This window comes from Danio aesculapii, chromosome 4 (assembly GCF_903798145.1).
Source record: "Danio aesculapii chromosome 4, fDanAes4.1, whole genome shotgun sequence".
Taxonomy (NCBI): Eukaryota; Metazoa; Chordata; class Actinopteri; order Cypriniformes; family Danionidae; genus Danio; species Danio aesculapii.
In genome coordinates, this window is record NC_079438.1 from 26,616,667 (window position 1) to 26,644,610 (window position 27,944).

Genomic DNA, 27,944 nt, shown 5'->3' on the forward strand with positions numbered 1-27,944 from the left:
ACGATGGATTAACAGACATTCTTCCATGGCGGGAATCTCATTCAAAACATTCAGTAATTTTTTTTGTTTTTTTAATAGCGCGTTATAAAAATCGCACAAAATGTATTAAAAGCGAATTATAACACAACAAACTTTTCTTTTCATAGTCATGCTGTACGATATTTGCCAGCAGACACAACGTAGCTTTCAGTTAAGATGAACACAGTTTCCATAATTATACTTTATAGATAAAGGTCTATGGCTCTGCATACAATGACTTTATCTTGGAGTTTATAGCTGCTTCACTTCAGGATGCATTAACGCCGCTCTGTAAGTCTATTGGAGAAATTCATAAATATTCCTAGCAAATCTTATAAATGTTGGAGACATACTCACTACATAAACGCGCTAAATTGCACTTGAGCAGTGTTTGAGTGCGCACAAGAAAATCTGCACTTGAGCAGCATGTATTTGAGGGCATGCAAAAAGTTGTTCATTAACAGAGGAAATCGGCAAGCAAGCAAAGAGATACACATGCTTGTATTACATAAATGCGAACTCGACTTGTAATACTGGCTCACGACATTTGTCATTTGAAATAGCACCATAGGTAGTTGGTAGATCTGTGTAAATGGCCAGCCGCCACAACTGGAAAAATCCTAGAGGAAACACTGACAGAAAAGGCTGTGATTGGCTCTAATGGTCAGCACAGCTCTGTCGCTGTTCAGCAAGCAGTGACAGGGACACTGCTGTTAAACGACCACGGCAATCAGCTGATTCATTATCAGAAATTATTAGAAAACTCGCTCTGCAGACACGCTCGTATCTGGATCCACAAGTAACATTATTGTTGTAACAGCCAAGAGAGGAGATAAAATGTTACCTCACGAACACCCTAACAGGTCAAAGGGGACTTTCACTTTCATTTTTTCCTAGCTGGGTTCTGGGTACTTCCCTGTCAGTGAAAAACTGTCCAACAAACTAACAAGCAGTGAATTGTGTGTTTTAAGTACTCGCAGTCTCCTCCCTGCCATAGTAAGCTACCGCCATGTAACGCATATGAGATAAATTAAGTCAGTACATTATAACCGGTTCTGATTATTACTGAACAGATACCGAATTGTTCATGTCTGCATTGCTGTGCATCAAAGAAACAATTCATATTGACACCTTTAATTGTATGTGCATATTATGGGGCCTGTGCATATGTCGCATCAAGGCTGTGTGTTTAAGTTATTAAAGGGTATGTGGCAGTGGTAGCAATCCACTCTATTTATTAATTGTATAAGAAAGTAAATATTGTACAGAATTGAAGAGATATTTGTTAGCTGTAAAAAAAGCATACAGATAGACAAATAGTTGTTTAATCTTGTTATTAACAGAAGCATTGCACATTACATCAACTGGATTAACAGAGACAACTTTAAAGTGCCACTATCATGTATTTTATTTTAAATTTACTCTTCATAAAGTGCTTCTAGTTGAAGTCAGTTTTAGTTTTATCCCATTTCATTATCTTCAGACACCACAAGTTAACACATTTCCATACTGCCCACCTACATTCTGCATGTACATTTCCCTTCAAACTTAAACCTCCAAACACTGTAGCTTTGTGTGGATAACCAAATCAAAATAAAAGGTCCATTAGGCCAATCAAAACAAAGTAGGCTTGTTAGACAGAAGGGGTTTAGAGACTGATCATCGAATATTAAATTATCACAATAGCGGCACTTTAAATTTCCAATAACTGTAACTACGCAAGTTATTAGCAGTGCAGTCCTTACTCTTTACCTGAGATTGAAGGAGTGTTGCTTCCCTTTGTCGACTTGTGCCCAAATGAATGCTCCTCTGAAAGATAAAACAAATAATCATCTTACTATTGAAGCTTTTGGTTATAGTGCAGCAAAATTATGTCAGGCAAGTTCATTTCCAGAGCACAGGTTTGTCTTTACCTGTAGATGTTGAAGGGGCCTGATGACTCAAAGAATTGCTGGTAACAGAAGATTCCTCTAAATGACAGAAAATAAAATGCTTTAACTGTAAACCATGTAAGCAATTACAAACAGAAATACAAAATGTACTAGGCAAGACCTAGGACAAGCATTAGTGACTTTCGGCCATTTCCCTTTCAGAGACTTGTTTGAAAAATGTTTGTTAATAGCCTCAGATAACAATGGAAGAAGCAAAAAAAGCTGGTATTTCTTGACTTCAGCAGGGCGGTTGCCAAGCCTGTTTGAAAGCAGTAGGAAACGTTCCAATAGCCATTGAAACAATCACCTGTGAATGCTGACACTATGGTAAAAGATATGGCTTATGTGAGGATTAATAAGAGTGGGGTCCAGTGGACATTCTGTAAGATAGGTGCAAGGCAGTAAGAAAATGACAAGTAAGTAACAGTTAATGGGGAGGACAGGTTGTCTCAGAGTGGCTCAAAGAACTAGTTACTAATAACTGCCCCTTTTTTTCATTCAAGAAAAAAGCAAATGGATGAACTGCGAAGTTAGTGACTTTTGTACATCATTGTAGAAAGCCATTTTTTAAAACTATTGCTGGATGAAATGGAAGACATTACTGAAGGACATTTTAGATAGTATCAATCATCTGTGGGTAAGGCTGGTTTAAGTGAGCAGGTTTGATGAAGAGAGGACACAGCCAGTCCAGACATGAGCTTAAAGTACAGCAGAGACTCTGCGACATCCCTGATCTTTAGTGAGGAAAAATGTGTCAAGATGTAGAGCAAAGTAGACCAGTGAAAAGTTGGTGGGAGACGGGTTGCAGTAGAAATAACCAGTTGTGGTGAAATGGGAGGACTGTTTTATGCAGGCACACAGTGAAGTGAATAATACGGTGTTCAGAGGTACAGAGGCATTCTGGGTGAGAGCTTGGATGAGAATGAGATCAAGTTCCTTACCTGCTTTGAAAGTTAGATGGCTGTAGACCTGTTTTAGGTCATATGAGCATATCAGAGACAGGCACAGAGATTTTATTAATCCAGATGAAAAAATCTAATCTTTTTAATTAATTACAACCAAAACACACACACTTGTAAATAGAAGAAATTACATCAAATGACAAATGACCATACCTATAGATGAAGAAGAGAAACGATGTTGTTTTTTTGGCTGTGTTGTCTCATTTTCACTTTCTTCATCCTCACTTTCAGAAACATCAGTCTTAACATTCACTTTCTCTGCAGAAAAAAAAGTGTAGAAGTTTTTTCTAGTTTCCATAAACCAGATAAAGGTGAACAAAAGTGTTTCTTGTAACCGAACTAAACAGTGACAGTATATAATAAGTCCATAAATTGTGTCATGTATTCTTACCATTATGATCTATGTTAATTTTGTCCAGGTTTTTCCCCTTGAATTCTGATACTCTTTCCTGTTCAAGGGCCATCAGCACCTTGCTGATCTTTGCTAGTTGTAGCGTTGCTTCAGGCAAACGGTAATACTTTGTGGACTCTTATGTCATGTCCCATGAAATCTGCTAATTGGTCTAACTCCGTATCTTTTAGATTCAGCACTTTAGATAATGTTAATGTGACAATATGTTTACGGAGCTTTGTAGATGACAAAGTATTTGGATGTGCAGCTCCACACTGCTGGGCAACCTTTCGAATGCAATCTATGCCTTTGAAGTATGAGGTCTCCGTCATGGGTCTTGCAAAAAATATGTATTTTCATCCAGTACGCCACATGACTGACGATTCTTCACAAGTAGCTCCATGGATTCCAGCATAGTTGGTGTCAGGAGTATTGGCACCTTTCTGTCACGCTTGCCTCTAATTTCGCCACGTTGGAAATGCTGACAGAGCTTCTGCTCAACTTCAGACAAAGCATCAGCGACATCAGAATGTAGATCAGATGCGTTTCGGAGAAGATATGAATTCAACCTCATTTTTGAAAATTCTCCTGCTCTCCTGCGATTAAACAAAATGACATCACACAGAGTTATTTGAGCAAGACTTGACCAGTTCTTCTGACTTTTCTCAAGTTTCAGCTTTTCTTGGCATAGTTTAGTTTGTGTGCCGAGATGCATGTGCATTTTCTTAACATCTTCAGTAAAAGGCAGAAGTTCTGGGGAGTTCCATTTTGCTTCATTAAGCGTCTTCAACACTGAGGCAGACACAAGTTCATTCCATTTTGTGGAATACATTTGCTTAAACATTTTCATATTTTGGACATCACCTTTGTCTCCTGCAATCATTGCTTCACATTCTGCAATATCAGCCATTTTTTTAAGATTGTGCCCCAGTTTTAATGCCAATGAGGGAATTCCGAAGACTTCATCTTCCTCTCTGTATCCTGAGGTATCTTTAACTGCCTTAATAACGTGATAGAAGTTTGCAGGTATGAAAAAGTCTTTAATGCTCTGCAGCTTTCCCACTTTTCTAGCACACAACAACAGCCTTCCAGCCTCACGCATTTTAGCTCTGCTGTATTCATGTTTGGTTTTGTCATTACCCATTTTGTTGCACAAGTGTTCTCCAAATTTAATTATGCAAGCATCACTTTTAACCGCATATGTAACTTCATCCTGCTTTATGTCACTAATCAGTTTCCATAATTTTTTGTTACTCCTTCAGGAATAGGCTCGGCATAAGAACAGAGTGCTTGCACCCTGGTTCTACCAGGTTTTGTGACCTGGCACTTCTTAGCCAGGTTGCACCTTGACATATGCCTACAAAGTGCTTTTCGCCAAAACAGCCCTTGACAGTTCAGACAGTGCATGTAATCCTTAAAGTTCACATGTTTAGCAGTGGATTGTTGACGTGGCACCAACACTCCTTTGCCAGCTTTTATGACATTTGTGTTATGAGCACGGTTTCCTTTATTTCTCAAAAGATCCAGATTAATCCTCCTTTCTTTAGAACTCTTTGGATAAGAAAGAGCTTTAGCTACATCCACCTCATTCTTATGAACTTGTGTCAAGTGTCTTGCTATTTTGCAGAAAGGTTTGGAACAGTAAAGGCAATACTGCTTTTTGTTGTACATTCTTTGGCCATATGCATTCTTCTTCAGCTTCATTACTGAAATCTCACTACTGTATGCACTGTCTGAACGGGGCTGGGTCTCATTTTTGTCTGCACTCTCATTTTTGTTTGATGAGGAGGAAGTATCAACAGTTTCATCTATTTGTACATTGGAAGATGAGGGACTGGATAAAGGCTGTGAAAGGCTCTTCTCAGAATCTTCTGAACAGCTCTCAGATGCAGGCATATAATCGTCATCGCTGTCAATGCTGCTGATAGAGTCATCGGTGTTACTGATATTTAATGATTTCTTGGTAAGCTGTAAATAAATAACAGATTTAGTTTAAGACTTTAATCAAAGCAGATCTCAGTATGTAGGGTTAAGAAATTAAAAATTTATGTCAGATTCAAATAAAAGATCTTGAGAGATCTACAGAGATCTACAAAACCTACAATAAAATAGGGCGATATGGCAAAAAAAAATTATCAGGATAATTTTTTAATATCAGTCGATATGGATAATCATCACGATAAATGTCAAATCTTTATATCTATCAATTTTAAATGATTTTCAGCATGGCAATCACTTTGTGCAGCTGATTTAACACATTTTGTGAAATGTTTTAGCTGTCTGACAATATGAATAATAAAATAATAAACAAAATAACAATCTTATTTCAGCATTTACTGTTCATATTTTCAACAACCAAAGACATTACCTACAAGTTATTGTATATTATTAACATCAGAACAAAATTAAAACAGGTTTGGAACAAGAATAGGTGAGTTAATGGTGACAAAATGTTCAGTTTTGGATGAACGGTTCTTTTAATGGTGAGTATGGTGAATTTAGGGTGAAATATCCTTTAATATATTTTATTTAGGAATGCTAACGATTACTTTATGATCTATTGATTGTCAATAACCCTTTATTCAATAGAACTTATCGATGACTGATTAAATGAACATTTAAAAGTTCAGTTATGCTTTGCGCTGTGAGCTGTGTACACGCATTACATAATCAAATGCAGTGGCGGATTTAGGCATAGGCAATTTGGACGGCCGAAGGCAGCATCTTGCTGGGGGTGGCATGAGGAGTGCATAAAAAAAAGTCCCCTAGTAAAAGTATTGAGATACGATTTACTTTATAAGTGGCAATCCCAGAATAAAGACGTTAAGGGCCAATTATATTTGACATTTTTTGCAAACACAAGTTTGTTATTCTTTATGCAGAAAACCATTCACACGCGCTCCTGTGTGAATCTTGGTTGTTTGCATGCATAATGATAAAATACGCGTTGCTCATGCGCCGTGAAACCAGAGTAACAGCCTTTTATGTAGAGGTGTTGGCACACAGCGAGTTCTGCAAATTGACAAAACTAAATTTCACGTAATATGATGATGTTACTTTCACTCAGTCTTCATAGGACATATCTCGGCCATGAGTCGGATCTAAGACAACGGATAATTCTATAAAACATTTATTTTTTGTATTCTATAGAATTGTCATAATATTCATGCAAAAGATTTCTTAAGTGATCTTAGCATACCACTCCAGTTGTTACACTGTTTTCCAGTAACATTTAGGATTGATTTGTTATTTATTCAGAAAAATAATTGTATAATAATATTAATAAATATTTATTTTAACAATATAAAGAAGGGGAGGTGTGTATGGGGTGGTTCGCCCAGGGTGCCATTTAAACTAGAACCGCCACTGTGTGCAGTTTACCTTATGGAGTCACTATTTTGAAATTGCATATTACGGGATGCATAAAACCCTGTTATGCACAGATCTCGGTTATATCCATGGATGTTTAACCAATTTTATCTGACAGACTGGCAAGAATAGGCCTATGCAGACTCTCATTTTAAAAATCGCGCATCACAGACCATGTGGGGAGCATCTCCATTCACACAACAAGTTTCGGAGTTAACTTATCCACCAGACTGAGTTTATTCTTCCGAGGTCATCTAAGAATACTATCAGTGCTGCGAAAAGTTTATAAAGACTGTCCTGCTAATTTAAGCCATTTGATTAAACGAATTAACCTGAAACATTGAAAACAGTTTAATGGATTGTTTTGGAGCTAAAGCATATACTATAGCGGACTTGTTTATAGCGAACTTGATTCGTTCTTCTTGTTTATGTTGTAGATAACTGACCAACAAAAAATATGTTAAAAATAAGTTACACATTATACAAAACAAAATTTGTTGCAAAAAAGATACATTTTCAAAGAAAAGTATATAAAAAGTGTATATATTTTTTGTTTGTGCCCGTCCTAACTGTGGGTGGATGATGCTTCGCTCCGTGGAAAATAAGGATTTAATTAATGTTCCACTGTTGTTGGGGCACAGTTTTCGAAGCTTATGACATGAAACTCAGCTGGGTAATTATGCTGGTTTACCAACACTTGTTTGGGTCTGTAATTTCTTAACTTCATAAGGGTGGCATTGCTTAAATGATGAAACAGGTTTGTGGTGTTGTCTGCTTTTGAGTTTGCGGAGTTGCCTGTAGATTGCAGTGCACTTTACTCTGTTTTGTGTCGGATTGCAAAAAACTAAGTAGCTCCAGACTACTGAAGTTTGGTGATATTTCTTGTCAAAAATGTTGGTTACTGTGACATTTTTTATCTTATTTTTTTCTTACTCCTGCAAGTGCAACTAACACTGCACTGTTCAGGTCTGTTGTATGCTTGGATGTTGGTTTATAAGAGATCTGAGATTAGATGTTTCCTGAATTATCTGCTGACCAGTAGCTTTTGATGTGGATTAGGAATGTCAATTTCCACAAAAATCACATGATCAATCATCACTTAAATTAATGAGCAATTAATTGTTAACTTTAATAATGTGAGATATGTCTGCTTTATGACATGTAAATTACACTAAAAACGCAAGCATTCCCACCCAAACAAAATGTATTTTTTTCTTTAAATAAAAGTCTAGTGTAAGGATGCCAATTTCCACAAAATCCTGTGATCGATCATCATTTAAATTAACAGATTAATTATTATCCTCAATAATGCGATATGTGTCTTATATAATGCGGGATATTTTATGACGTGTAATTTAGGGAATACTCACACTATATACAGTTGCCTTGAACCGGGCCGAAGCACGCTTGTCCCCCCCTCCCGTCTCCCCCGACGGCCCGCACTCACATTACATTCGGGTCTGGGCACAGTTACGTCATTGATGATGCGCTGTTCAGTAAGTGTTCTCACAGCACAGTGGAGATTTCTTTAGTTATATTGCTTTATAGTCGTTTGGGATGTTGTGAAATGCAGACAAATATTTCGCCGAACAGATCAGCCACTGTTGATGCTCATAAACAATCAAAAAGTCCTGGGGCTGCAGGTATTAGGAGGTTTGCTGAAGGTGCAGCTGTGGTACAGTGAGGGGTTTGTATCTTTAATAATCTACGACAGTTTGCGTTCATTGACCTGTACAAATGATTAATAAATCCATATCTAGCAGTTCCTTAAAAGTCCCGTCTCATCTTCAGTTTCGGGCTCAGGCACTCTTTGCACTCACACTACAAGCGTTCCGCGGCAAAGCCCAAGTGAACCGCGCTCTGGCACACCTCTTCCAACTGGGCCAGGGCCAGCCAACTGAACCGTGCCTGAGCCAGATTCAGAGCACTTACACTTCTCAAACGATCCGGGAAATGGGTCTGGGCACAGTTCGGATAGCATGGTGCGAGTACGCCCTTAGATTTAATACGAAAGCATCCCCACCCAAAGAAAATTGTTTTTTTAAAATAAGTCTAGTAAGATCATAAAAAGCAACAATTGCTTAATTAATATCATTGTTTAATGACTAAATGCAATGACTAAAATACAGCGCTTTAATCAAAGAATGTGACCTGAAGAATAAGCTGATGCAATGCATAATGATCGCTGCTATCTAAGCTAAGCATTCATTTTATATACAGACTGTAAATCTAAAAATGTAAGTTATTTTAAGTAATGGAACAGTATATATAAAAAAAACGTATATAGTAGCCTATGCTCAAATGCACATCATCATAGCTAGAGCTGGGTTTCGAGTTCGATACTTTTTAAACACCGACCGAACTGTCTTGATACTACAGAGTATCGAAAAAATAATTTTTGTTCGGTACCAAATTTCAAAACCCAAGGGTATAATCTTGTCAACGTCAGTGAGCACCACTTGGAGAAAACCTGCATCCTTAACGTGCCCGGATCAAATGCTGGTGATTGGCTGCGCTGCGGCGAGGCAGTCTTGAAAATCAGCAGTTTACGGCGGTTACGCCCACTCGCGCAGAGCTTGTCAAATAGACATACAAAATCAGTTAACTTTTAGCACTTCTTGTTTGTGTACCGTTAAAGTTTAAGGCCCTGTTTACACTGCAGATAAATGTGACCCAATTCAGATTTTTTGTTCATATGTGACACAGATCGAATCTGTATGATGACCGTGTAAACAGAAAAAAAACGCATGCATTCGGATATTCAGCGATCGGTTTCAGGTCTCCTTCATATGTGGAAATAAATCAGATATAAATGGGATATGTGAATGTGAAACATCATGTAAACAGGCAGATCGGATTTATTGAGGCGTTCTGTTCTGATCATAATTAAACTGACAATGTGGTGCTTCTCCGCGGTTTAATGATGTAGAAGGAAGAGCGTGTGTGGAGATTCCGACGCGGTAAACAACAACAACAACAACAACAGAGGAAACATGGAGAAAAGTGGTCAGTCGCCACAATTTGCTCCCACCAGACTTGAGATCTCTCGTAACCACACATTCCTCTGAATGGTGGAGGACATCATACAGCATATAAACCATAAGCACAAGCTGCGATGATGGCCCTTTCCCACCTCCTCCGCCTCAAAATCATTTTATATTTCATATTTTCATATTTCGCAGAGCTATAAACAAGGTCGTTTCTTCCATCGTAGCTAGTGTGGCACATATGCTAAAACTCGCATTTATGCATGCATTGTAAATTGTACGGCAAGTGTAAAAACGTGAATTGGATATGGGTCACAATTAAAAGAACGTGTAAACGGACAGACAAAAAAATCTGATATAGGCAGTATCATATGTATACGGAATTGGGCATCAAGACCTGACAGTGTAAATGGGGCTTAAATTTGTGTGGGGTAAATTTATTAATCCTTTTTTAACCTAACGTATGCTGTGTAACGTTATGTACTTTTTCGATGGCTTTAAATACCTGGCTAAGACTTCCGGTGGCGCAATAGAGATGGCACACGCTTATTATATTTGTCATAAATCCCGATTCAAATAACTAGGTCTAATACAAGCAGAGTTTTCAGAATGAGTACGTCAACGAGATACAAGAGTACATCTAAAAATGAAAATATGTGAGAAAGAGACGACAAAAAATGATCACCTAGCCCTGTTAGACCAGCTAAAGCTAATGTTAGCCTGTGTGCGCCCAAGCTTTTTGAAGTGATGGACGAACAGAAATCGTTAAGAAGAGAAAATCAAGATGGGCATAAACAAACGAAAACATCGCTGACAAAATTGGAGACTTCAGTCGAGGATCTGAAATGCAAAATAAACGGTTTGGAGAGCAGAATTGGAGAGATCGAGGAACATATCGGAGTTGTTGAAGAGATCGGGATGAGGCATGAAAGGGTGCTGCGAAATCTGCTGGAACGTGAGGCGGATCTCACAGAAAGATGCGAAGACTTACAAAATAGACTTCGCCGAAACAATTTGAGAATATACCAAGTCCCCGAGGGCTGCGAAGGATAAAAAAAACAGTGGGATTTGTAGTAAGTTTGCTAACCACTGTTTTACAATTGCCTCAGGAATTGGAAATAAAGATTGAAAGAGCACACAGAGCCCTCGCAGCGAAACCCAAAGATCCCGCCACACCTCCTAAATCAATAATAGTGAGATTCTTGGACTTTGCTGTTAAAAATGCAATCTTACGACAAGCCTGGTCACAGAAAGAGGTAATGTACAATGCAAACGGATCTACTTTGACAATGACTACTCGCCAGAGTAACAGAAGAAAAGAGCACAGGTGCGAGACATCATGAAACAGCTCAGGACGAAGAATGTGCGGGCGCAGTGTGTCTATCCAGCACAGATAAGGATCTATCTTGAGACGGGAGTAAAGACGTTCTCTACACTGGTGGATGCTGCACTGCAACTATGTGAGCTGGGAATTAAAGTCAGAGTGAATGAACGAGACAGACAAGAGAGAGAAATACTGAAAACAAGATGGTCAGTGCAAGGGAAAGGTGGACACGGAATAGACACGGCATCACTGACGGATGCAGATCTCAAAGCGCTTCTGCAGAAGGACTGAACAGTTCAAAATATGCAGACAATACAGATATTAAAAAGGATATTTCGCTTCAGAATGTGAGTAAACTCTGGTTAAAAGATGAAGAAGAAGAAAAAAAATGTTTATGTTATTGTTGTTTTTCGTGAAGATGCACATTTCTACCTTTATTATCGGGATAATTGACCTTATTTAAAACAGACGGATGTTTTTCTGACACTTTTCGGAGTGGAAATCACTCCTGGAGGCAGCCGTGTTTCAAAACAGAATGGTTGCAAGCACTCAGTGCACTTTTGATACCCCAGAGAGTCAATGCCATAACTCTCTGCCCCTTTTACAACAGGATTTGGCCTATGGGAGGAAAACTGGGCCGAATGGATGTGTGGAAGCCTTGTTCATGTATATAGTTTATGTTCTCGTTTTCGTTAGAGTGAATTACTACCCCTTGACAGCCAAAGTATTTACGTATTTATTGTATTCCCTTTTTTTTTTTCTTCTTTTTTTCCCTTTATTATTATTGTTTCTTACTACTGGAAAATATTGGATACTTGCATATATAAGTGTTATAACAAATTGAATGGAGGATGTAGTTTGGATTGTAGAATTAGGATTAGTAGATGTGTGGAGACACCTACACCCCAAAGAGAAGGATTTTACTTTTATGTCACGTGTGCATGGCAGTTACTCCAGAATAGACCTATTTTGTACTTCTAGAACAGATTTACATAATGTCAAAGAATGCCAAGTAGATTCTATAACTATATATGACCATGCGCCAATTAGGTTAAAACTTAACATAGGACAGGGTAAACAGTCTAAATACTGGAGATTAAATGTGTCGGTATTAAATGATTGTAAGGCCATAGAAAAAATAAGAGAACAATTAATTGAATATTTTGATATTAATGATAATGGGTTGGTTACTCCTATTTTGTGGGAGGAGGCCAAAGCAGTAATAAGAGGTACAATAATAGAAATAACATCTAGGAATAAAAAACAAGATTAGCTGAACAGAAGGAAATAGAGAATGAAATTTGGGAATTAGAAATCGAACATAAACAAACAGGTAAAATTATTGGATTAAAATTGGATGACTTACATATAAAGCAGAGGGGGCACTTAGATTTGTAAACAAAAAATACTATGAGATGAGTAATAAAGCAAGCAGGCTTTTAGCTTTTCAATTGCGCAAGGCTCAAGCAAGCAGAGCTGTTCCAAAAATCAAACACCCAGATACATTAATAATGTTAACTCAACCAAAGGACATAGTAAATGCATTCTTAGATTACTACAAAAAATTATATGAGGGTCAGAATCTTGTAAATAAGGAAGAAAAAGTAAAAGATTTTTGCAAACAATTGATTTAAATAAATTAACAGAAGCAGAGGCAAAGGAAATGATATCCCCTATTACAGAAGAAGAAATAAGAGAAACTGTAAAAAAATAATAAGTCACCAGGGGTAGATGGACTACGCGGGGAATTTTATAAGGCATTTGTAAATGAATTGGCACCATATCTATGCAATGTATATAATTATGTATTGCAGAATGAAGATCCACCACATTCATGGTCTGACGCAATCATTACTGTACTTCATAAAAGTGGAAAGGACCCTACACAATGTATGGCGTACAGACCAATAAGCTTACTATGTCAAGATATGAAAATTTTAACTTCAATATTAGCTATTAGAATTCAAAAACATATTAAAAACTTAAACCAGATCAGACCGGATTTATCAATGAAAGACATGCAATAAATAATATAAGAAAAACCCTAAATTTACAGCAGATTGGAAAAGATAGCAAAACACCCTCAATGCTTCTCAGCTTCTATGCTGAAAAGCATTTGATAGGGTGGACTGGGTATTCTTGGAACAGACTCTACATTACATGGGATTTAGTGACACTTTTGTTAAATGGGTGATGTTTTTTTATAAGAATCCTAAATCAAGAGTTCGAGTTAATGGTCATTGTTCAGAATTGTTTAATCTAGGTAGGGGAACTTGTCAGGGAGATGCAATGTCCCCAGTATTATTTGCACTTAGTATTGAACCACTAGCAGAACTAATAAGGAATAATAGTAGAATACAGGGGATTAAAGACAAAGGAGGAAAATGTCACTAAATATCGTTATACGCAGATGACGTGTTATTATTCATTGAAAACCCTCTTACTTCTGTTCCAGCCTTACTAGAATGCCTAAAAGATTATGGATTGGTCTCTGGATACAAAGTTAATACAGATAAGTCCGAAGCAATGATGATATCAGGACACTGGCCATCACAACTAGACAAAGATATATATTTCGATGGTCTAGTAAGGGTTTCAGATACCTTGGGGTCATCCTTACGCCTATAGCATCATGTTTATATGCAGCAAATTACACACAGCTTTTTGAAACTATAAAAAAAAGACCTAGTTAGATGGGAAATACTACCTCTCTCAATGTTCGGTAGAATAGAAACAGTGAAAATGAACATACTGCCAAGACTCCTCTTTCTATTTCAATCCCTTCCTGTTTGAGTCCCGGTCTCAGCATTTAATAAATTGGAAAAATTTATTTCAAAATTCATTTGGCAAAATAAAAGACCAAGTATAAGACTAAAAATACTAATGTCAAATAAAGATAAGGGGGGCTGAATTTTAGGTACTATTATTGGGCTGCTCAGTTGAGGGCTATCACAGCTTGGCTTGGTGTTGATAAGGAAGCAGACTGGGTTAGTATTGAACAGAATTCACTTCCTGCAGTGTCTCTGAAAGTCCTGCCATTCTTGGATTTGCTAGCACAAAAGGGAATGAAAAAAAAACAAATATATGGATTAAACACACCGTAAAAATTTGGTCAACAGTACAAAAAGCATTCAAAGGAACAATAGCATTATCACGTGGAATACCCATTATAGCTAACCCAGAATTTCTACCTTCTATAAAGGATAGCGTCTTCAGTATATGGGAAAAGAATGGTTTAAAGATAATTAATCGAATTTTTGATGGGGAGACCTTATTATCCTTTTCTCAATTATCTAAGAGATTTACACTGAAATCTAATGATTTCTTTAGATATTTACAACTGCGACACTACATCACAAATCATAAACAACGGGATATAATTAAGAGATCTCCAACAAACAGAAAAATATTTTAATCAATATTATTGAACACGGTCTGCCTACTAAAAATCATGTAGCGCATTTATATAGAAAATTGATGAAGGATAAATCTGACGACTCTTATTACATCAAAAGAAATTGGGAATTAGAGTTAAACACTATAATAGAGGATAAATGTGGGAACAAATATGCACAAATTGTCATAATTTGTTTGAATTTGTCACAAATTCAATAGTTCTTTACAATTATCACAATGCTGGAGAGATTGTGGAGAAGTGGGGGACTACGTTCACATATTTTGGGAATGTCCCAAAATACAAGTGTATTGGCAAGAGCTTAACAGAGATTAGAAAAGTTTTAGGATACGACATACCAATGCAGCCAGTATTTTTTCTGCTTGATGGGTTCCCCCCTGATCAATTCAGTAAGTCTCACCTATTTGCACTACATATATTATTAATAACAGCTAGGAAGATAATTACAGTGAACTGGATGAAGACCCGCCAACCTTCTATGACAGAATGGACACAGAGGTTGAAACAGATATATATATTTGAGAAAATGACTGCAGATTTGCAGTTGAAATCAGACTTTTTACAACAGACCAGGGCATTAATTGAAAGCCTTTGAAAGGCTGTCATGGGCTTTGTCTTTGTCGTAGCTATTGCCTTTATATTGGAGTTTATTTATTTATTCCCCCCCCCCCCCCTTTTTTTTTTCTTCATTAAATTTTTTGGTTTTTTTATTTATTTATTTGTTTTAAGCTGTCACTATTATTTATTATTATCATGTCCATCAATTATTATTTTCTATTTATTTGTTTCTCTTTTTTTGTGACTGTAAACATTCTAAGTAAATGTTATTTGCATACTATGTTCATAAAAACTTTAATAAAAACACAGTTAAAAAAAAAAAAAAGAAAATACCTGGCCAAGTTATTACTAAAATGCTTTAAGGTTAACAGTAAATGATAAGGTTTACCTCACATTAAACTTATCCTATATAAATGTCCTTATCCTTGGCTGCATCAACAGTTTAGCTTTCATGTTTTCTTCACATTAATATTATAGTTTCTGCTCCTGCTGACCCTGGAATTAGGAGACCATCAAGTGATAATCCATTTACACTGGCAGAAAAAGTAAAAATGAACAAAGAAAGGTAAGATGAATGCCACAGGGCCGTTACAAATTTTATGTTAAAGGTTTGCTGCCTTTTTCTACTGTGTAGAAAGATTAGATTTACTGGATATGCATTTTTCAATGCCTAGAAAGGAACCAAACACATAGTCAAAATAAGTCCAGGCAATATAAGTGGTTCAATCATAATTATATGAAGCTGCAGGAATACTTCTGTGCGCAAAGTAAACAAAAATAACTTTATTCAATGATTTATCCATGGGAGGATCAGAAAGCTATTGGATTTAATCCAAAATATCTTCATTTGTAGATAACTAATGACAGAATTTCAATTTTTGGGTGAACTAAACCTTTAAGCTGCAGTAAGCCTCACAAATACTTAAAATTGATTGACTTAAAACTGCTTGAACTTTATTAAAACTGTTTGCACTAATATATTGTGTTAACTACACTTTGTTCATTTTGTGCTTTTGTTGATTTGTTTATTGGTCTTAGAAATAAGCCTGCTGTGAAAAGTGTCACGAGCATCTTGAAAAAATAATCTTGATAAAATATATTTCTTAAAATAAAAGTATCGAAAAAAGTATCTTTCGGAACCGGTATTGAATTCAGGGTATCAGTATCGAAAATTTTAGAACAATACCCAGCCCTAGTAGACACTGATCAGATCTGTACAGTTTCTTTCCAGTGTGAATCCTCTTTTGTGTTTTCAGATGTGTTAACTGATTAAACCTCTTGTCACAGTGTGAACACCTGTACAGTCTCTCCAGTGAATCGTTTATTGCAGTTTCAATTTTGTAGCTGTAATTAAAGACTTCTCACACTCAAAGCACATATACTCTTTCACACCAGTGAACATGAAGAATGTGTTCATTAAGGTTTGCTGATCGGTTGAAACTCTTCACACACTGAGTGTATGTGTGGGTCTTCATGTGTTTATTAAGGTCTGATGAGTTGCTGAAACTCATCCCACGCCGAAGCTGGGGTCACACTGGAGTTAGAGCAAGCAAATTTTTGTTGTAAGGCGCTGCGAAAAAGGGCGGGATTAAACAAAATGATTAGACATTAAAAAAGTGAGCGATTGGTCCATATTTTACATTTCTGTCCAGGGAGGTCATGTTTTGATCTATGATTGGTCTTACACAGTCAAGTGATGCGATTTTGCAGGTCGGAGTTCACCAAGCTTGAACTTTGCAACGCAGTGAACTGCAAAACTTGACGCACAAACTTTGTTTCCTGTCTGATGCATTCGCGTGCATATGAATGGAAGTCTATGGGGAGAAAAGTCCAGTGTGACTGCTGCTTAAGTGCAAGTGAATGGTATCTCTCCAGTGTGGATCCTCATGTGTCGATTAAGGTGTGATGAGCAGTTAAAATTCTTCCCACACTGAGTGCAAGTGAATGGTTTCTCTCCAGTGTGGATCCTCATGTGTCGATTAAGGTGTGATGAGCAGTTAAAATTCTTCCCACACTGAGTGCAAGTGAATGGTTTCTCTCCAGTGTGGATCCTCATGTGTCGATTAAGGTGTGATGAGCAGTTAAAATTCTTCCCACACTGAGTGCATGTGAATGGTTTCTCTCCAGTGTGGATCATCATGTGTCGATTAAGGGATGATGATAGGCTGAAACTCTTCCCACACTGAGTGCATGTGAATGGTTTCTCTCCAGTGTGGATCATCATGTGTCGATTAAGGGATGATGATCGTCTGAAACTCTTCCCACAATGGGTGCATGTGAATGGTTTCTCTCCACTGTGGATCATCATGTGTTCATTAATGTATGATGAGCAGTTAAAACTCTTCCCACACTGAGTGCATGTGAATGGATACTCTTCAGTGTGGATCATCATGTGTAGATTAAGGTGTGATGATCGGCTGAAACTCTTTCCACACTGAGTGCATGTGAATGGTTTCTCTCCAGTGTGGATTTTCATGTGTTGATTAAGGTGTGATGAGCATTTAAAACTCTTCTCACACTGAGTGCATGTGAATGGTTTCTCTCCAGTGTGGCTCATCATGTGTAGATTAAAGTTTGATGATTGGCTGAAACTCTTTCCACACTGAGTGCATGTGAATGGTTTCTCTCCAGTGTGGATTTTCATGTGTTGATTAAGGTGTGATGAGCAGTTAAAACTCTTCCCACACTGAGTGCATGTGAATGGTTTCTCTCCAGTGTGGATCCTCATGTGCTGATTAAGGGATGATGATTGGCTGAATTTTTTCCCACACTGAGTGCATGTGAATGGTTTCTCTCCAGTGTGGATCCTCATGTGATTATTAAGGTGTAATGAGCAGCTGAAACTCTTTCCACACTGAGTGCAGGTGAAACAATTCTTTTCTCTCCTTTTCAAAATACCATCAGTCTCTAAATGAGTTTTTTCCTCAATTTTGACATGATGTTCCTCCTCTTTCCTCCCCTCATTCTCTTCAATTAGGTCTGAAATAAGTAAAACATTAGTTTTCATTAAGTGTTAAAAACTCTCATCAAAAGCTGAAAAATGAAAAGACACTGGAAACATTGGCTCCAAACACTGTAATTTTGATGCACATTAAATGTAAAATAAATCAGATCATATTTTGTTTGGTCCATAAAGGCTGATTTATACTTCTGCGTCAAGTGCACGCATATGCTACCGCATAGCCCTCGCCGTGGCTGTCGGAATAGCTGACCTGCACCTCTCAAAAAATGTAACTACACATCACAATGATGCGTAGCGCAAGCTCTGTGATTGGTCGGCTTGGAATCGGTGACTAGTGTGGGTGGGACTGAGAGCCGTATATATATATATATATATATATATATATATATATATATATATATATATATATATATATATATATATATTCATATATATATTTATAATTACAACAAAATGTTTTTTCTAAAATTTGTTCATTCTTGTTCATTCTGTGCCTGACTGGTAAACACATCAGAAAATAAGTTCTGGGGTAACAGCTGAACAAACAGCTGAATATTTGCCTCGCAGACTTGAGACATACCTGTACAGCATGTGCATAAAAAGACTGGAATGTGCACCTTTACCCTTGTGTGGTGTTGAGTCATTTTCATCCATTCTGGGGGGGATTTTGAGGCTTAATTTGGCCAAAACTTTTTCTGTGTTTCAGCAAACGGACTGATATTTGGGGACATCTTATTTTGACATATTCTGGGAAAATGCTTAAAACAATTCTGAGTGAAACAAAAAGCGTAAGTACGTATCAAAGCAACGGAGCAAAGACCGCTGTCTTCTTACTGAAGTGCTCATGATGTCTGTGAACACCAAAGACTTCAGTGCAGTGTGTTTTGTCCCCGTACTATTATTATCAGTATTATTTTTCCCCGTTTTCAAATCTGACGAATCGGCTGGCCTGAAATCATTAGCATTTTTCCTTTCACTTTCATTTGAGTTATAAGTGCTGAGAGTTTCATTGTAATTATTGTTTGTTTTGTTGTTGATACTGCTGTTTGTGTGTGAAAAGTACAAAGTGTTTTTAAATTAATATTACTGACTAATACAAAATTTATTTAGACAAATACAGCAATTGTTTGAGTTTTTCTGGTTCTCATTGTTTGTTAATTTATGCGTTTATTTATTTTTGGTTTAATATTTGCAACTGGTAATTAGAGCTAGCCGTGGTATATTTTCTTTAAAAGGTATTTTGACAGATATTCTGTCTGGTGCCCAAGATTATTAGTTTAAAAACAAGTGACAAACATATTTTAATGGTGGGAGAATCACCATTCCCACACAACAGTGACATTTTCCTGTTGAGAAGAGATTTGTAAATTTTACAATTAAACATCAGTTACAGTGCAAAAAAGAGTCTGCCCTTTTTATGGAGTATAGTGTGTGTGGGAGTGAGAGAGAAAAGCTGGATTTATACTTTTGCCTGGCGCAACACATCACACACCTCTGCTGACTGCGCGCCCACCTTGCGATACAGACGTGGCTTTTATACTTGCCGTGTTCGCTGTTGTGATATTCTTTAAAACGACAAAAGAAACCCACATAAGTCAGATGGATAAACAGAGAAGTAGAAAGTTTCACTCCTCAATTCACACATTACTGTCTGGCTAGTTTCTCTCCTCTTCTTATGCTAAAAAGGCAATAGTGGTCCAACATTCCTGACCATTATCTCCAAAAAAGCCTAGAAAAACAGGGCATCAGTATATAGTAAACTGATAGGTTCAAATATTCCTTTCCAGTAGGCTTGCCACGATAGACAACACCGGTTACCTCACTTTTCCACCGTGACACCGTCCCCACATTTGTTTTTATTTTAAGTTTTCGTTTTTTTATTAAATATTTATTTGAATTAAATGGAAAATATAATTCTAAACAATTTACTTAAGACGAGGGCATGCACTATAATTAAAATCTGAACAGCTACAATGCATCATATTTCATTTATCACGTGAGGAGAACAAGAGTCGAATTTACAGAAAGAGAATGGCGGACGATTTATTGTCAAAACGCAATGCAAAAGCGCCTGTTCGGCAATATTTTGGGTTCAAACCAAATGCAAAAAGAGAACCTGAAAACGTTAAAGAGGCAATCTGCAAACTTTGCCTGACAAAGGTGGCAGCATCTGGAGGAAACACAACTAATTTATACACGCACATTCAACGCACATATTTAATGTTTAACTATGGGTGGGTCGCGGTTAGATCAGATCAACAGCCATGAATACGCAACGCATACTCTCATTTTAAAAATCACGCGACCATCATCTTACAATGTTTAATAATAAATCTTATTTTTTATTCAAACGAGTGATTTAGCAATGCTGCGCATTAATAAGCCAACTGCAGAGAAACAAGTTCAGCTGTTCTTTTGCGTTTAATGTGTAAAAAAATCTATAATGAATAGGCCGACAAGAGTGTATTCTGTGTGTGTGCATATTTTATCATCTTCAAAAAACTAAAGTTGCTTCGTCTGTCTGGCAATATTTCGGCTTTTTAATCAAATAAAAAGGTTAATTTAGATGAGCCAATATTTAAAAAAATTGCAGTAAAGTATCTGTGGCGTTGGGCCACACATCGCTCTCTCGCGCTGCTGTCATCCAGACATTGATACAGACGCCACACAAGTCAAGTCACAAAACTGAGGCTGGTCCCAGCAGACAGAATAGCTGAAGCCTTTGCGAAATCTGTCAAAATACAGCACTGAAATTAACAGGCATAAATGTCTTTGAGCCAAAAAGTCTATCTGTAGGATATCTGTTAAAACGCAATCAGAGCCAATGTTATGTAGAAGCTGTGTCGCCTAATAATTATATTAATTCTAATGAAATGAAAACTAAAATAAACAGTTTATTGCATTTTTCGTTTGATAAAAAAATATATGGAAACGAAGAAAAAAAAAATAATAGCCAATATTTATGTTACCAGATAGCCAATATTTACTTAAGAGATTTTACAAATAAAAGGTATTTTAAAAAGGAACAACACGCAAATAACAAATAAAACTGGTCCCGTGGAGTTCAGCAATTGTCATCTTGCCAGTGTAAGCTGTGTAGTGTGTATAGCGCCCTTATTACAGCGCGTGTTGGCAATTCCCGCAAAACTAAAAGTAAAAGTATAATACGAACGCATTTATAAGCTATTTAAAAGCAGAAAAAAGTGGATACTGGTATTACTGGTGTCGTCACATCATCACCTTAGAATTATAAGGTTCTATCTGTGTTTTGAATGATTTTGAGATATTGAGCTTCAAAGTTTTTGCATTCTATATAGCAAACAATATGTGTGTAACAGTTATCTTTCTCACAGGAACATGACAGAGACCCAAAGGGTTCTCTAAATGTAAATTATCAAAGTTCTCTTACATTTGCAAATTGGAGTAAAATAACCACGGTAAATGCAGATATAACCTTCTAATTCTGAAAAGTCATTTTCCACTTGGAATTATAAGGTTCTATCTGGCAGATCATTCATTGAAGCATTACTTTTCAAGAAATACAATCAAAAAAAATATAAGTTGGTGTTGTAACAATATGTTGATGCTTAAGTAAAATGTTTGCTTTCTACAACATTTTTTTCATGTTTTAGGATGAATATTTTTTCTTGATTAAATGAAGCATACAAGGCTGTGCTAGATATTTTCTTTCGAGTGCAGATGTTAATTTTATCTAATGTGTTAATATTTATTACATTTTATGCTTTATATGAATTATTGAATTATGTTTATTGAATTATATGTCCCATGAATTAAATTAAGTATTTGCCCTTCAAGGCTTAATATTAAATTTAAAGACATTAAAAGAAACAGACTATGACCAAATGAGTTTAATAAACACTGAAAAGTGTTTTACTGACTATATGTAAACAAATAAATATATTTCACATTTAATATATACATTTTTATATTCATCTCTTTTTAAACAATGTAAAATTTAACATTTCATCTCAATGTTGGCGACGCAGTGGGTAGCACGATCGCCTCACGGCAAGTAGGTCGCTGGTTTGAGCCTCAGCCGGGTCAGTTGGCATTTCTGTGTGGAGTTTGCATGTTCTCTTTGTGTTGGTGTGCGTTTCCTTCGGGTGCTCTGGTTTCCCCCATAAGTCCAAAGACATGCGCTATAGGTGAATTAGGTAAGCTAAAATTGTTTTGAGCACTTCTTGCGGTCCATCTCTAAACAAATGTTTAGATTATTATTGAAGGTGCTCTCCAGCAGCAAAGTTCTTACAAGATTCTTAGTATCTAATCCCCACCCGGTTTTATTACAAAGTTGTGTTTTTTTTTATAGTTGTGGCTGTAATAATTTGGATTAAATTACCCTTAAAATCCTGCTCATTTAAGGCATCATTTTCAGCAAATTATTGTTATAATAAAATAAAGTAGTCTATCCAGTATAAAATTACAGTAGCAGACCTAACTTTATAGCTACAGCTTGGCAGAGTCAGCACGGGTATAAAAACAGGTGGTTTTATTCCTGATGAGAATATTTATTGTTGTCAGACTTCATTTTCACATAAATACACCTGAATGAATTAATCAAAACTCACAGCTAATAAGAACAGCCTGTGCGTTCTCTTCAGAAATTCCAACATGCTTACTTTAATACGAAATTAAAGCCGGTAACAAACATGAAGTACAATTGTTGTGCAGCGATGATTAGATTAGATTAGATTAGATTCAACTTTATTGTCATTACACGTGTACAAGTACAAGGCAACGAAATGCAGTTTAGGTCTAACCAGCAGTGCAATAGCAGCAAGTGCAGGATACAGGTATAAGTTATAAAGTGCAGTTATAGAAAAACTATGGTAATATTTACAGATGGATGTACTATGAACATTATATACAGGTTGTATTAGCCATGAACAGAGATTTGCATAAATGAATATATGTACAGGATACTATTAATAATCAGGAGTGGCAGATAGATAAACATAATTACAAATTACAAATGTCCATGTGCTGTGGGTATGTACAGTTCAAGTAAATGAATCAGTGCAATGAATATGTGCAAACTTTAAATGTGCAAATGTTAAATAGTGCAGTGATTGTGAGGAGTATAAGTTAGAGGAGTGTGGGGGGTGTATTGGGGGGGCAAAAGAGTCAGTGAGGGGCAGAGTTCAAAAGGAAGACAGCTCTGGGGAAAAAGCTGTTCCTCAGTCTGCTGGTTTTTGTCCGGGGGAGCCTGAAGCGCCTGCCGGAAGGCAGGAGAGAAAACAGTCTGTGAGCAGGGTGAGAGGCGTCCTTAAGAATACTGCGTGCTCGGCGCAGACAGTGTTTCTTTTGGATGTCCTCTATGGCTGGCAGTGTAGTCCCTGTGATGCGTTGGGCAGTTTTCACCACCCGCTGCAGTGCCTTACGCTCAGCAACAGAGCAGCTTCCATACCAGACTGTGACGCAGTTGGTCAGGATGCTTTCTATTGTGCAGCGGTAGAAGTTCACCAGGACGGCTGATGAAAGCTGGTTCTTCTTAAGTTGCCTCAAGAAGAATAGGCGCTGATGAGCCTTCTTGACCAGGCTGGAGGTGTTGGTGGTCCAGGAAAGGTCCTTTGAGATGTGGGTCCCAAGGAACTTGAAGGATGAGACAGGCTCAACGGCCATCCCATTAATGTGGATGGGATCATGCGAGCCTGTTCGTCCCTTCCTGAAGTCCACAATGAGCTCCTTGGTCTTATTGGTGTTAAGGAGCAGATTATTGTCGGTGCACCAAGTGGCCAGATGCTGTATCTCCTCCCTGTAGGCAGTCTCATCATTATTGCTGATTAGACCAATCACTGTGGTGTCATCTGCAAATTTGATGATGGTGTTGGATCTGTTCACAGGCCTACAGTCGATGGTAAAAAGGGAGTAGAGGAAGGGGCTCAGCACGCAGCCCTGTGGTACCCCAGTGTTGAGTGTGATGGTGGTTGAGCAGATGTGGCCTGATCTAACATTCTGAGGTCTGTTAGTCAGAAAGTCCATAACCCAGTTGCAGAGAGACGTGTTGATATCCAGGTCTCTGAGTTTGATCAGTAGCTTAGAGGGTATGACAGTGTTGAATGCTGAGCTGAAGTCAACAAACAGCATTCGTGCATAAGTGTTTTTATTGTCCAGGTGTGTGAGGACAGAGTGCAGTGCTATGGAGACGGCATCTTCTGTGCTCCTGTTGCCACGGTAGGCAAACTGATGTGGGTCCAGTGTGGATGGCAGAGAGTCTTTCAGATGTGCCAGGACCAACCGCTCGAAGCACTTCATGATGATGGGTGTGAGTGCTACAGGGCGGTAGTCATTCAGGCATGTTGGGCTGGAGTGTTTCGGCACTGGCACAATAGAGGTGGTTTTAAAGCATGTTGGCACAGTTGCTAGGTTAAGCGACAGGTTGAAAATGTCTGTGAACACCCCAGCGAGCTGTTCTGCACATGCTTTGAGGACGCGCCCAGGGATACCGTCTGGTCCAGCAGCCTTACGCACATTGATCCGACTCAGTGCAGTGTAGACTTCTGAGGAGGTGAGTGTGATAGGTGAGTGGTCGGTTGAGGTAGTGTTCCTGGTGTAGGGTTCTGTATTGTCTCTTTCAAAGCGGGCATAAAAGTCATTTAGCTCGTTCAGGAAGGAGACATTTGTGGCTGTGGGGGTGGACTGGCTGGGTTTGTAGTTGCTGATGGCCTGGATGCCCTGCCACATGCGCCGAGGATCAGAGTTGGAAAAGTGCTCCTCTAGCTTTAGCTTGTAGCAGTGCTTGGCCTTTTTGATGCCCCTCTTCAGATTAGCCCTGGAAGTGCTGTAGGCCTGTGCATCCCCTGATCTGAATGCAGTGTTGCGTGCCTTCAGCAGGAGGCGCACCTCCTTGTTCATCCATGGCTTTTGATTTGGGTATGTGGTGATCTGTTTCTGGGTTGTAACACTGTCTATGGTGGTGTTGATATATTCCAGAACAGAGGAAGTGTAACTGTCAATGTCTGTGTGAGAGCCACATGTGGCCTGGGAAGCAAACATACTCCAGTCTGTGTGTTCAAACCTGTCCTGGAGTGTGGAGTCCACCCCCGCTGGCCACACTTTGATGGTCCTTACTGATGTCTTCACACGGTTGACGATGGGTGAGTACTTGGGGCTGAGAAACAAACAAAGGTGATCTGATTGACCCAAGTGGGGGAGGGGGGTCACAGCATATGCTTCAGCCATGTTTGTGTAAACTTGGTCTAAAGTTTTGTTTCCCCTTGTGTGGCAGAAAATGTTCTGATGGAATTTGGGGAGCACTGTTTTTAAGTTTGAGTGATTAAAATCCCCCGCAACAATAAAAGCAGCCTCCGGGTGAGCAGTCTGTTGTTTGCTGATGGCTGCATGAAGTTCATTCATAGCAAGCTTGGCATCAGCGTCGGGAGGGATATAAGCAGCAGTTATTATGGTGGAGGTGAACTCCCGTGGCAGATAAAACGGTCTACATTTAACCATTAGAAATTCCAGGTTAACAGAGCAATGTCTCCCAACGACGACAGAGTTTGTGCACCAAGCTTTGTTGATATAAATGCATAATCCTCCGCCTCTGGTCTTACCGGAGTCATCCGCCGTTCTGTCTGCTCGGAATGTTTGATGCTCCGTTAGCGATATAGCGTTGTCTGGTATCCCGCTGTTTAGCCATGTTTCTGTGAAAATCATGACATTACAGTTCCATAATCTTTTGCTATGGTTGATGCGCAGTCGAATCTCATCCATTTTGTTCACCAGTGACCGTACATTGGCGAGAAAGATGCTGGGTAAAGAGAGCCGGTGTGGTGTTAGCTTTAGCTTAGCTCTTAGCCCGCCGCGCTTCCCCCGTCTTTGTTTACGTTCTCTGCGCCGCCTTCGAGCACTTCCGCCCGGCCGCGGAGGGCTCTGAGGCCCGGGTGTTCTGGCGATCTCAGGGATGAGTCGAAGATTGTTAATAAAACTGTCCGGAGTGCACAAACCAATATCCAAGATGTCCTGTCGGGTGTACGATGTAAAGGCACTGCTGTTCTGTACGAACAGACCCGAAATGAGCAGGAATAATACCGCAAAATTGCAGAAACTGGAGAGACGATGAGACGAATGCGTTGAGTGACTGACAGAAGGCATGGCTATGCAGGACCATGGTGTGTGTGTGTGTGTGTGTGTGTGTGTGTGTGTGTGTGTGTGTGTGTGTAAACTCGCTTTCAGAAAGGAGAGACAGAAAGCACTTTCTGTTGTGGGGCTGCCTCTGATAATAATAAAAAAAACTCAGGTAAAAAGAGGTAGAGAAAGTCCATCTGATATTGCTTTGTGTTTTGATATTTGGGAAAGCAATAATGAACCGGTTTAAATATTTCTGCATAATGTGTTGGAAAACTACATTTTGACAAAACTTAAACCAAAAAGATTCATGGCTTTGGAACAAACATTAGGGGCTGAAGCCCCAAAAGCCCAACAACCCCTGCGCCGCCCCTGATCAGGAATAAACACCAACCTATTTGTTGTTCAGAGTCTTCTTTTTTAATTTTGCAGGGTTCTGGATCACTCATGTTCTCGCTGTCCTTCAATAAACTCTTCACTGGAGCCTGATGGGAATATTTCAGTGTTTATAGCTTCACTGGAGGAGGAGACAATTATTCTAATTACATGCTGTTTGCATATATTTATATTTGAATGCACTGGCTATATTCATGGAAACACTTGTATTAAATTTTCAATATATAATTGACAATCATAACTGTTTCTGAAACATCATTAATTGTTTCTTTTAAAATACACAAATAACAACAACAACAACACTGATAAAGTCTTAAGCTCTTTCAGTCTGATCAATGATAAAAATTCCTATTTTTATATAACATTTTTAAACATTTGCCTTAAAATATTTCCTGAATAAAAACATTCTCTAATATAATTTTAAATCATATTAGCAGCCAATAACTATCACAGTACAACATTGTTCACAGTCAAATAAACAGTGTTAATGTTGTTTTCAAGTCATACTTGCATGCTAATTTCGATAGAATATTCAAAGTAACATAGTAAACAAAACAGAGACTTCTAAATGAACGAATGTGCGAATATAAAACCAGCTTTACCTCTATGCGAGAAACGCATTACAGAAGTGTTTACAGCGTAGCATCGAGCTAAAAACAAGAGAGTATATTAGCACTGAGCACACATGTTAAAGCGGTTCCACCCGCAAGATAATTGCAGCAAATCTGCGAACGCTACAACGGTCAGATATAATACACTTACTTTGAACAGACGCACAACACTCGTAACATAAGTGGAGTTAAAGGAATTAAACAGCAAACAGCAAAGCTCTGCACTCTCCACTCTCTGCCTCAGACTTCTTCTTCTGTGGTATTTTATTGGCAGCTTGCAAACTTAGTGCATTACCGCCACCTTCTGGACTGAGATGTGATCATTAGGGATATATATATACTGAATTAAAAAAAAAATAAATATATATATATATATATATATATATATATATATAATATATATATATATATATATATATATATATATATATATATATATATATAAATAAATAAATAATACAAATTTCTAAATCCTGTTTGCTAGCTGTGTTGTTTTCAGAAACTGTATAACTAACTGCATTAACTGTTGAACTTGCTCCAGACAGACTCAATATGTGCTCAATATGTGTCATGTTCTTAAATACTTTCTGTAATTGTTCTCGTTCTTCTGAATATTTCCTACAAGACAGTGTAACGTGTTTTACGGTTTCTGGTTCATTACAATATGCACACATTCCATTTTGATGTTTCCCTATAATACATAATCCACTGTTTAACCCTGTATGTCCTATTCTTAATCTTGTGAACCATGTTTCCTCCTGCCGTATTAGTAAATTGTTCTTTTTGACAATTACCTTCTGTTGAATTTCGAATAAATGTCTGCCTTTTTCATCTTTGTCCCATTTCTCTTACCATAATCTATTTACTCCATCTTTAATTATTGCTTTAATTTCTGATTTGCTGAGAGGAACCTGTATTTCTATTTGATTTGA

The 27,944-nt window shown here is 37.9% G+C and overlaps 1 protein-coding gene across 1 annotated transcript; it reads right to left on the reverse strand.

Moving 5' to 3' along the window:
- Positions 1-15,336: 15,336 nt before the first annotated feature.
- On the reverse strand, positions 15,337-27,258 carry LOC130222343 (gastrula zinc finger protein XlCGF57.1-like). Its single transcript, XM_056454928.1, has 3 exons — positions 27,164-27,258; positions 26,400-26,490; positions 15,337-17,934 (listed from the first exon to the last, which is right to left on the reverse strand). Exons 2-3 carry the CDS (start codon positions 26,452-26,454, stop codon positions 16,802-16,804), a joined length of 1,188 nt encoding a protein of 395 aa, XP_056310903.1. The 5' UTR covers positions 26,455-26,490; positions 27,164-27,258; the 3' UTR covers positions 15,337-16,801.
- Positions 27,259-27,944: the final 686 nt, after the last annotated feature.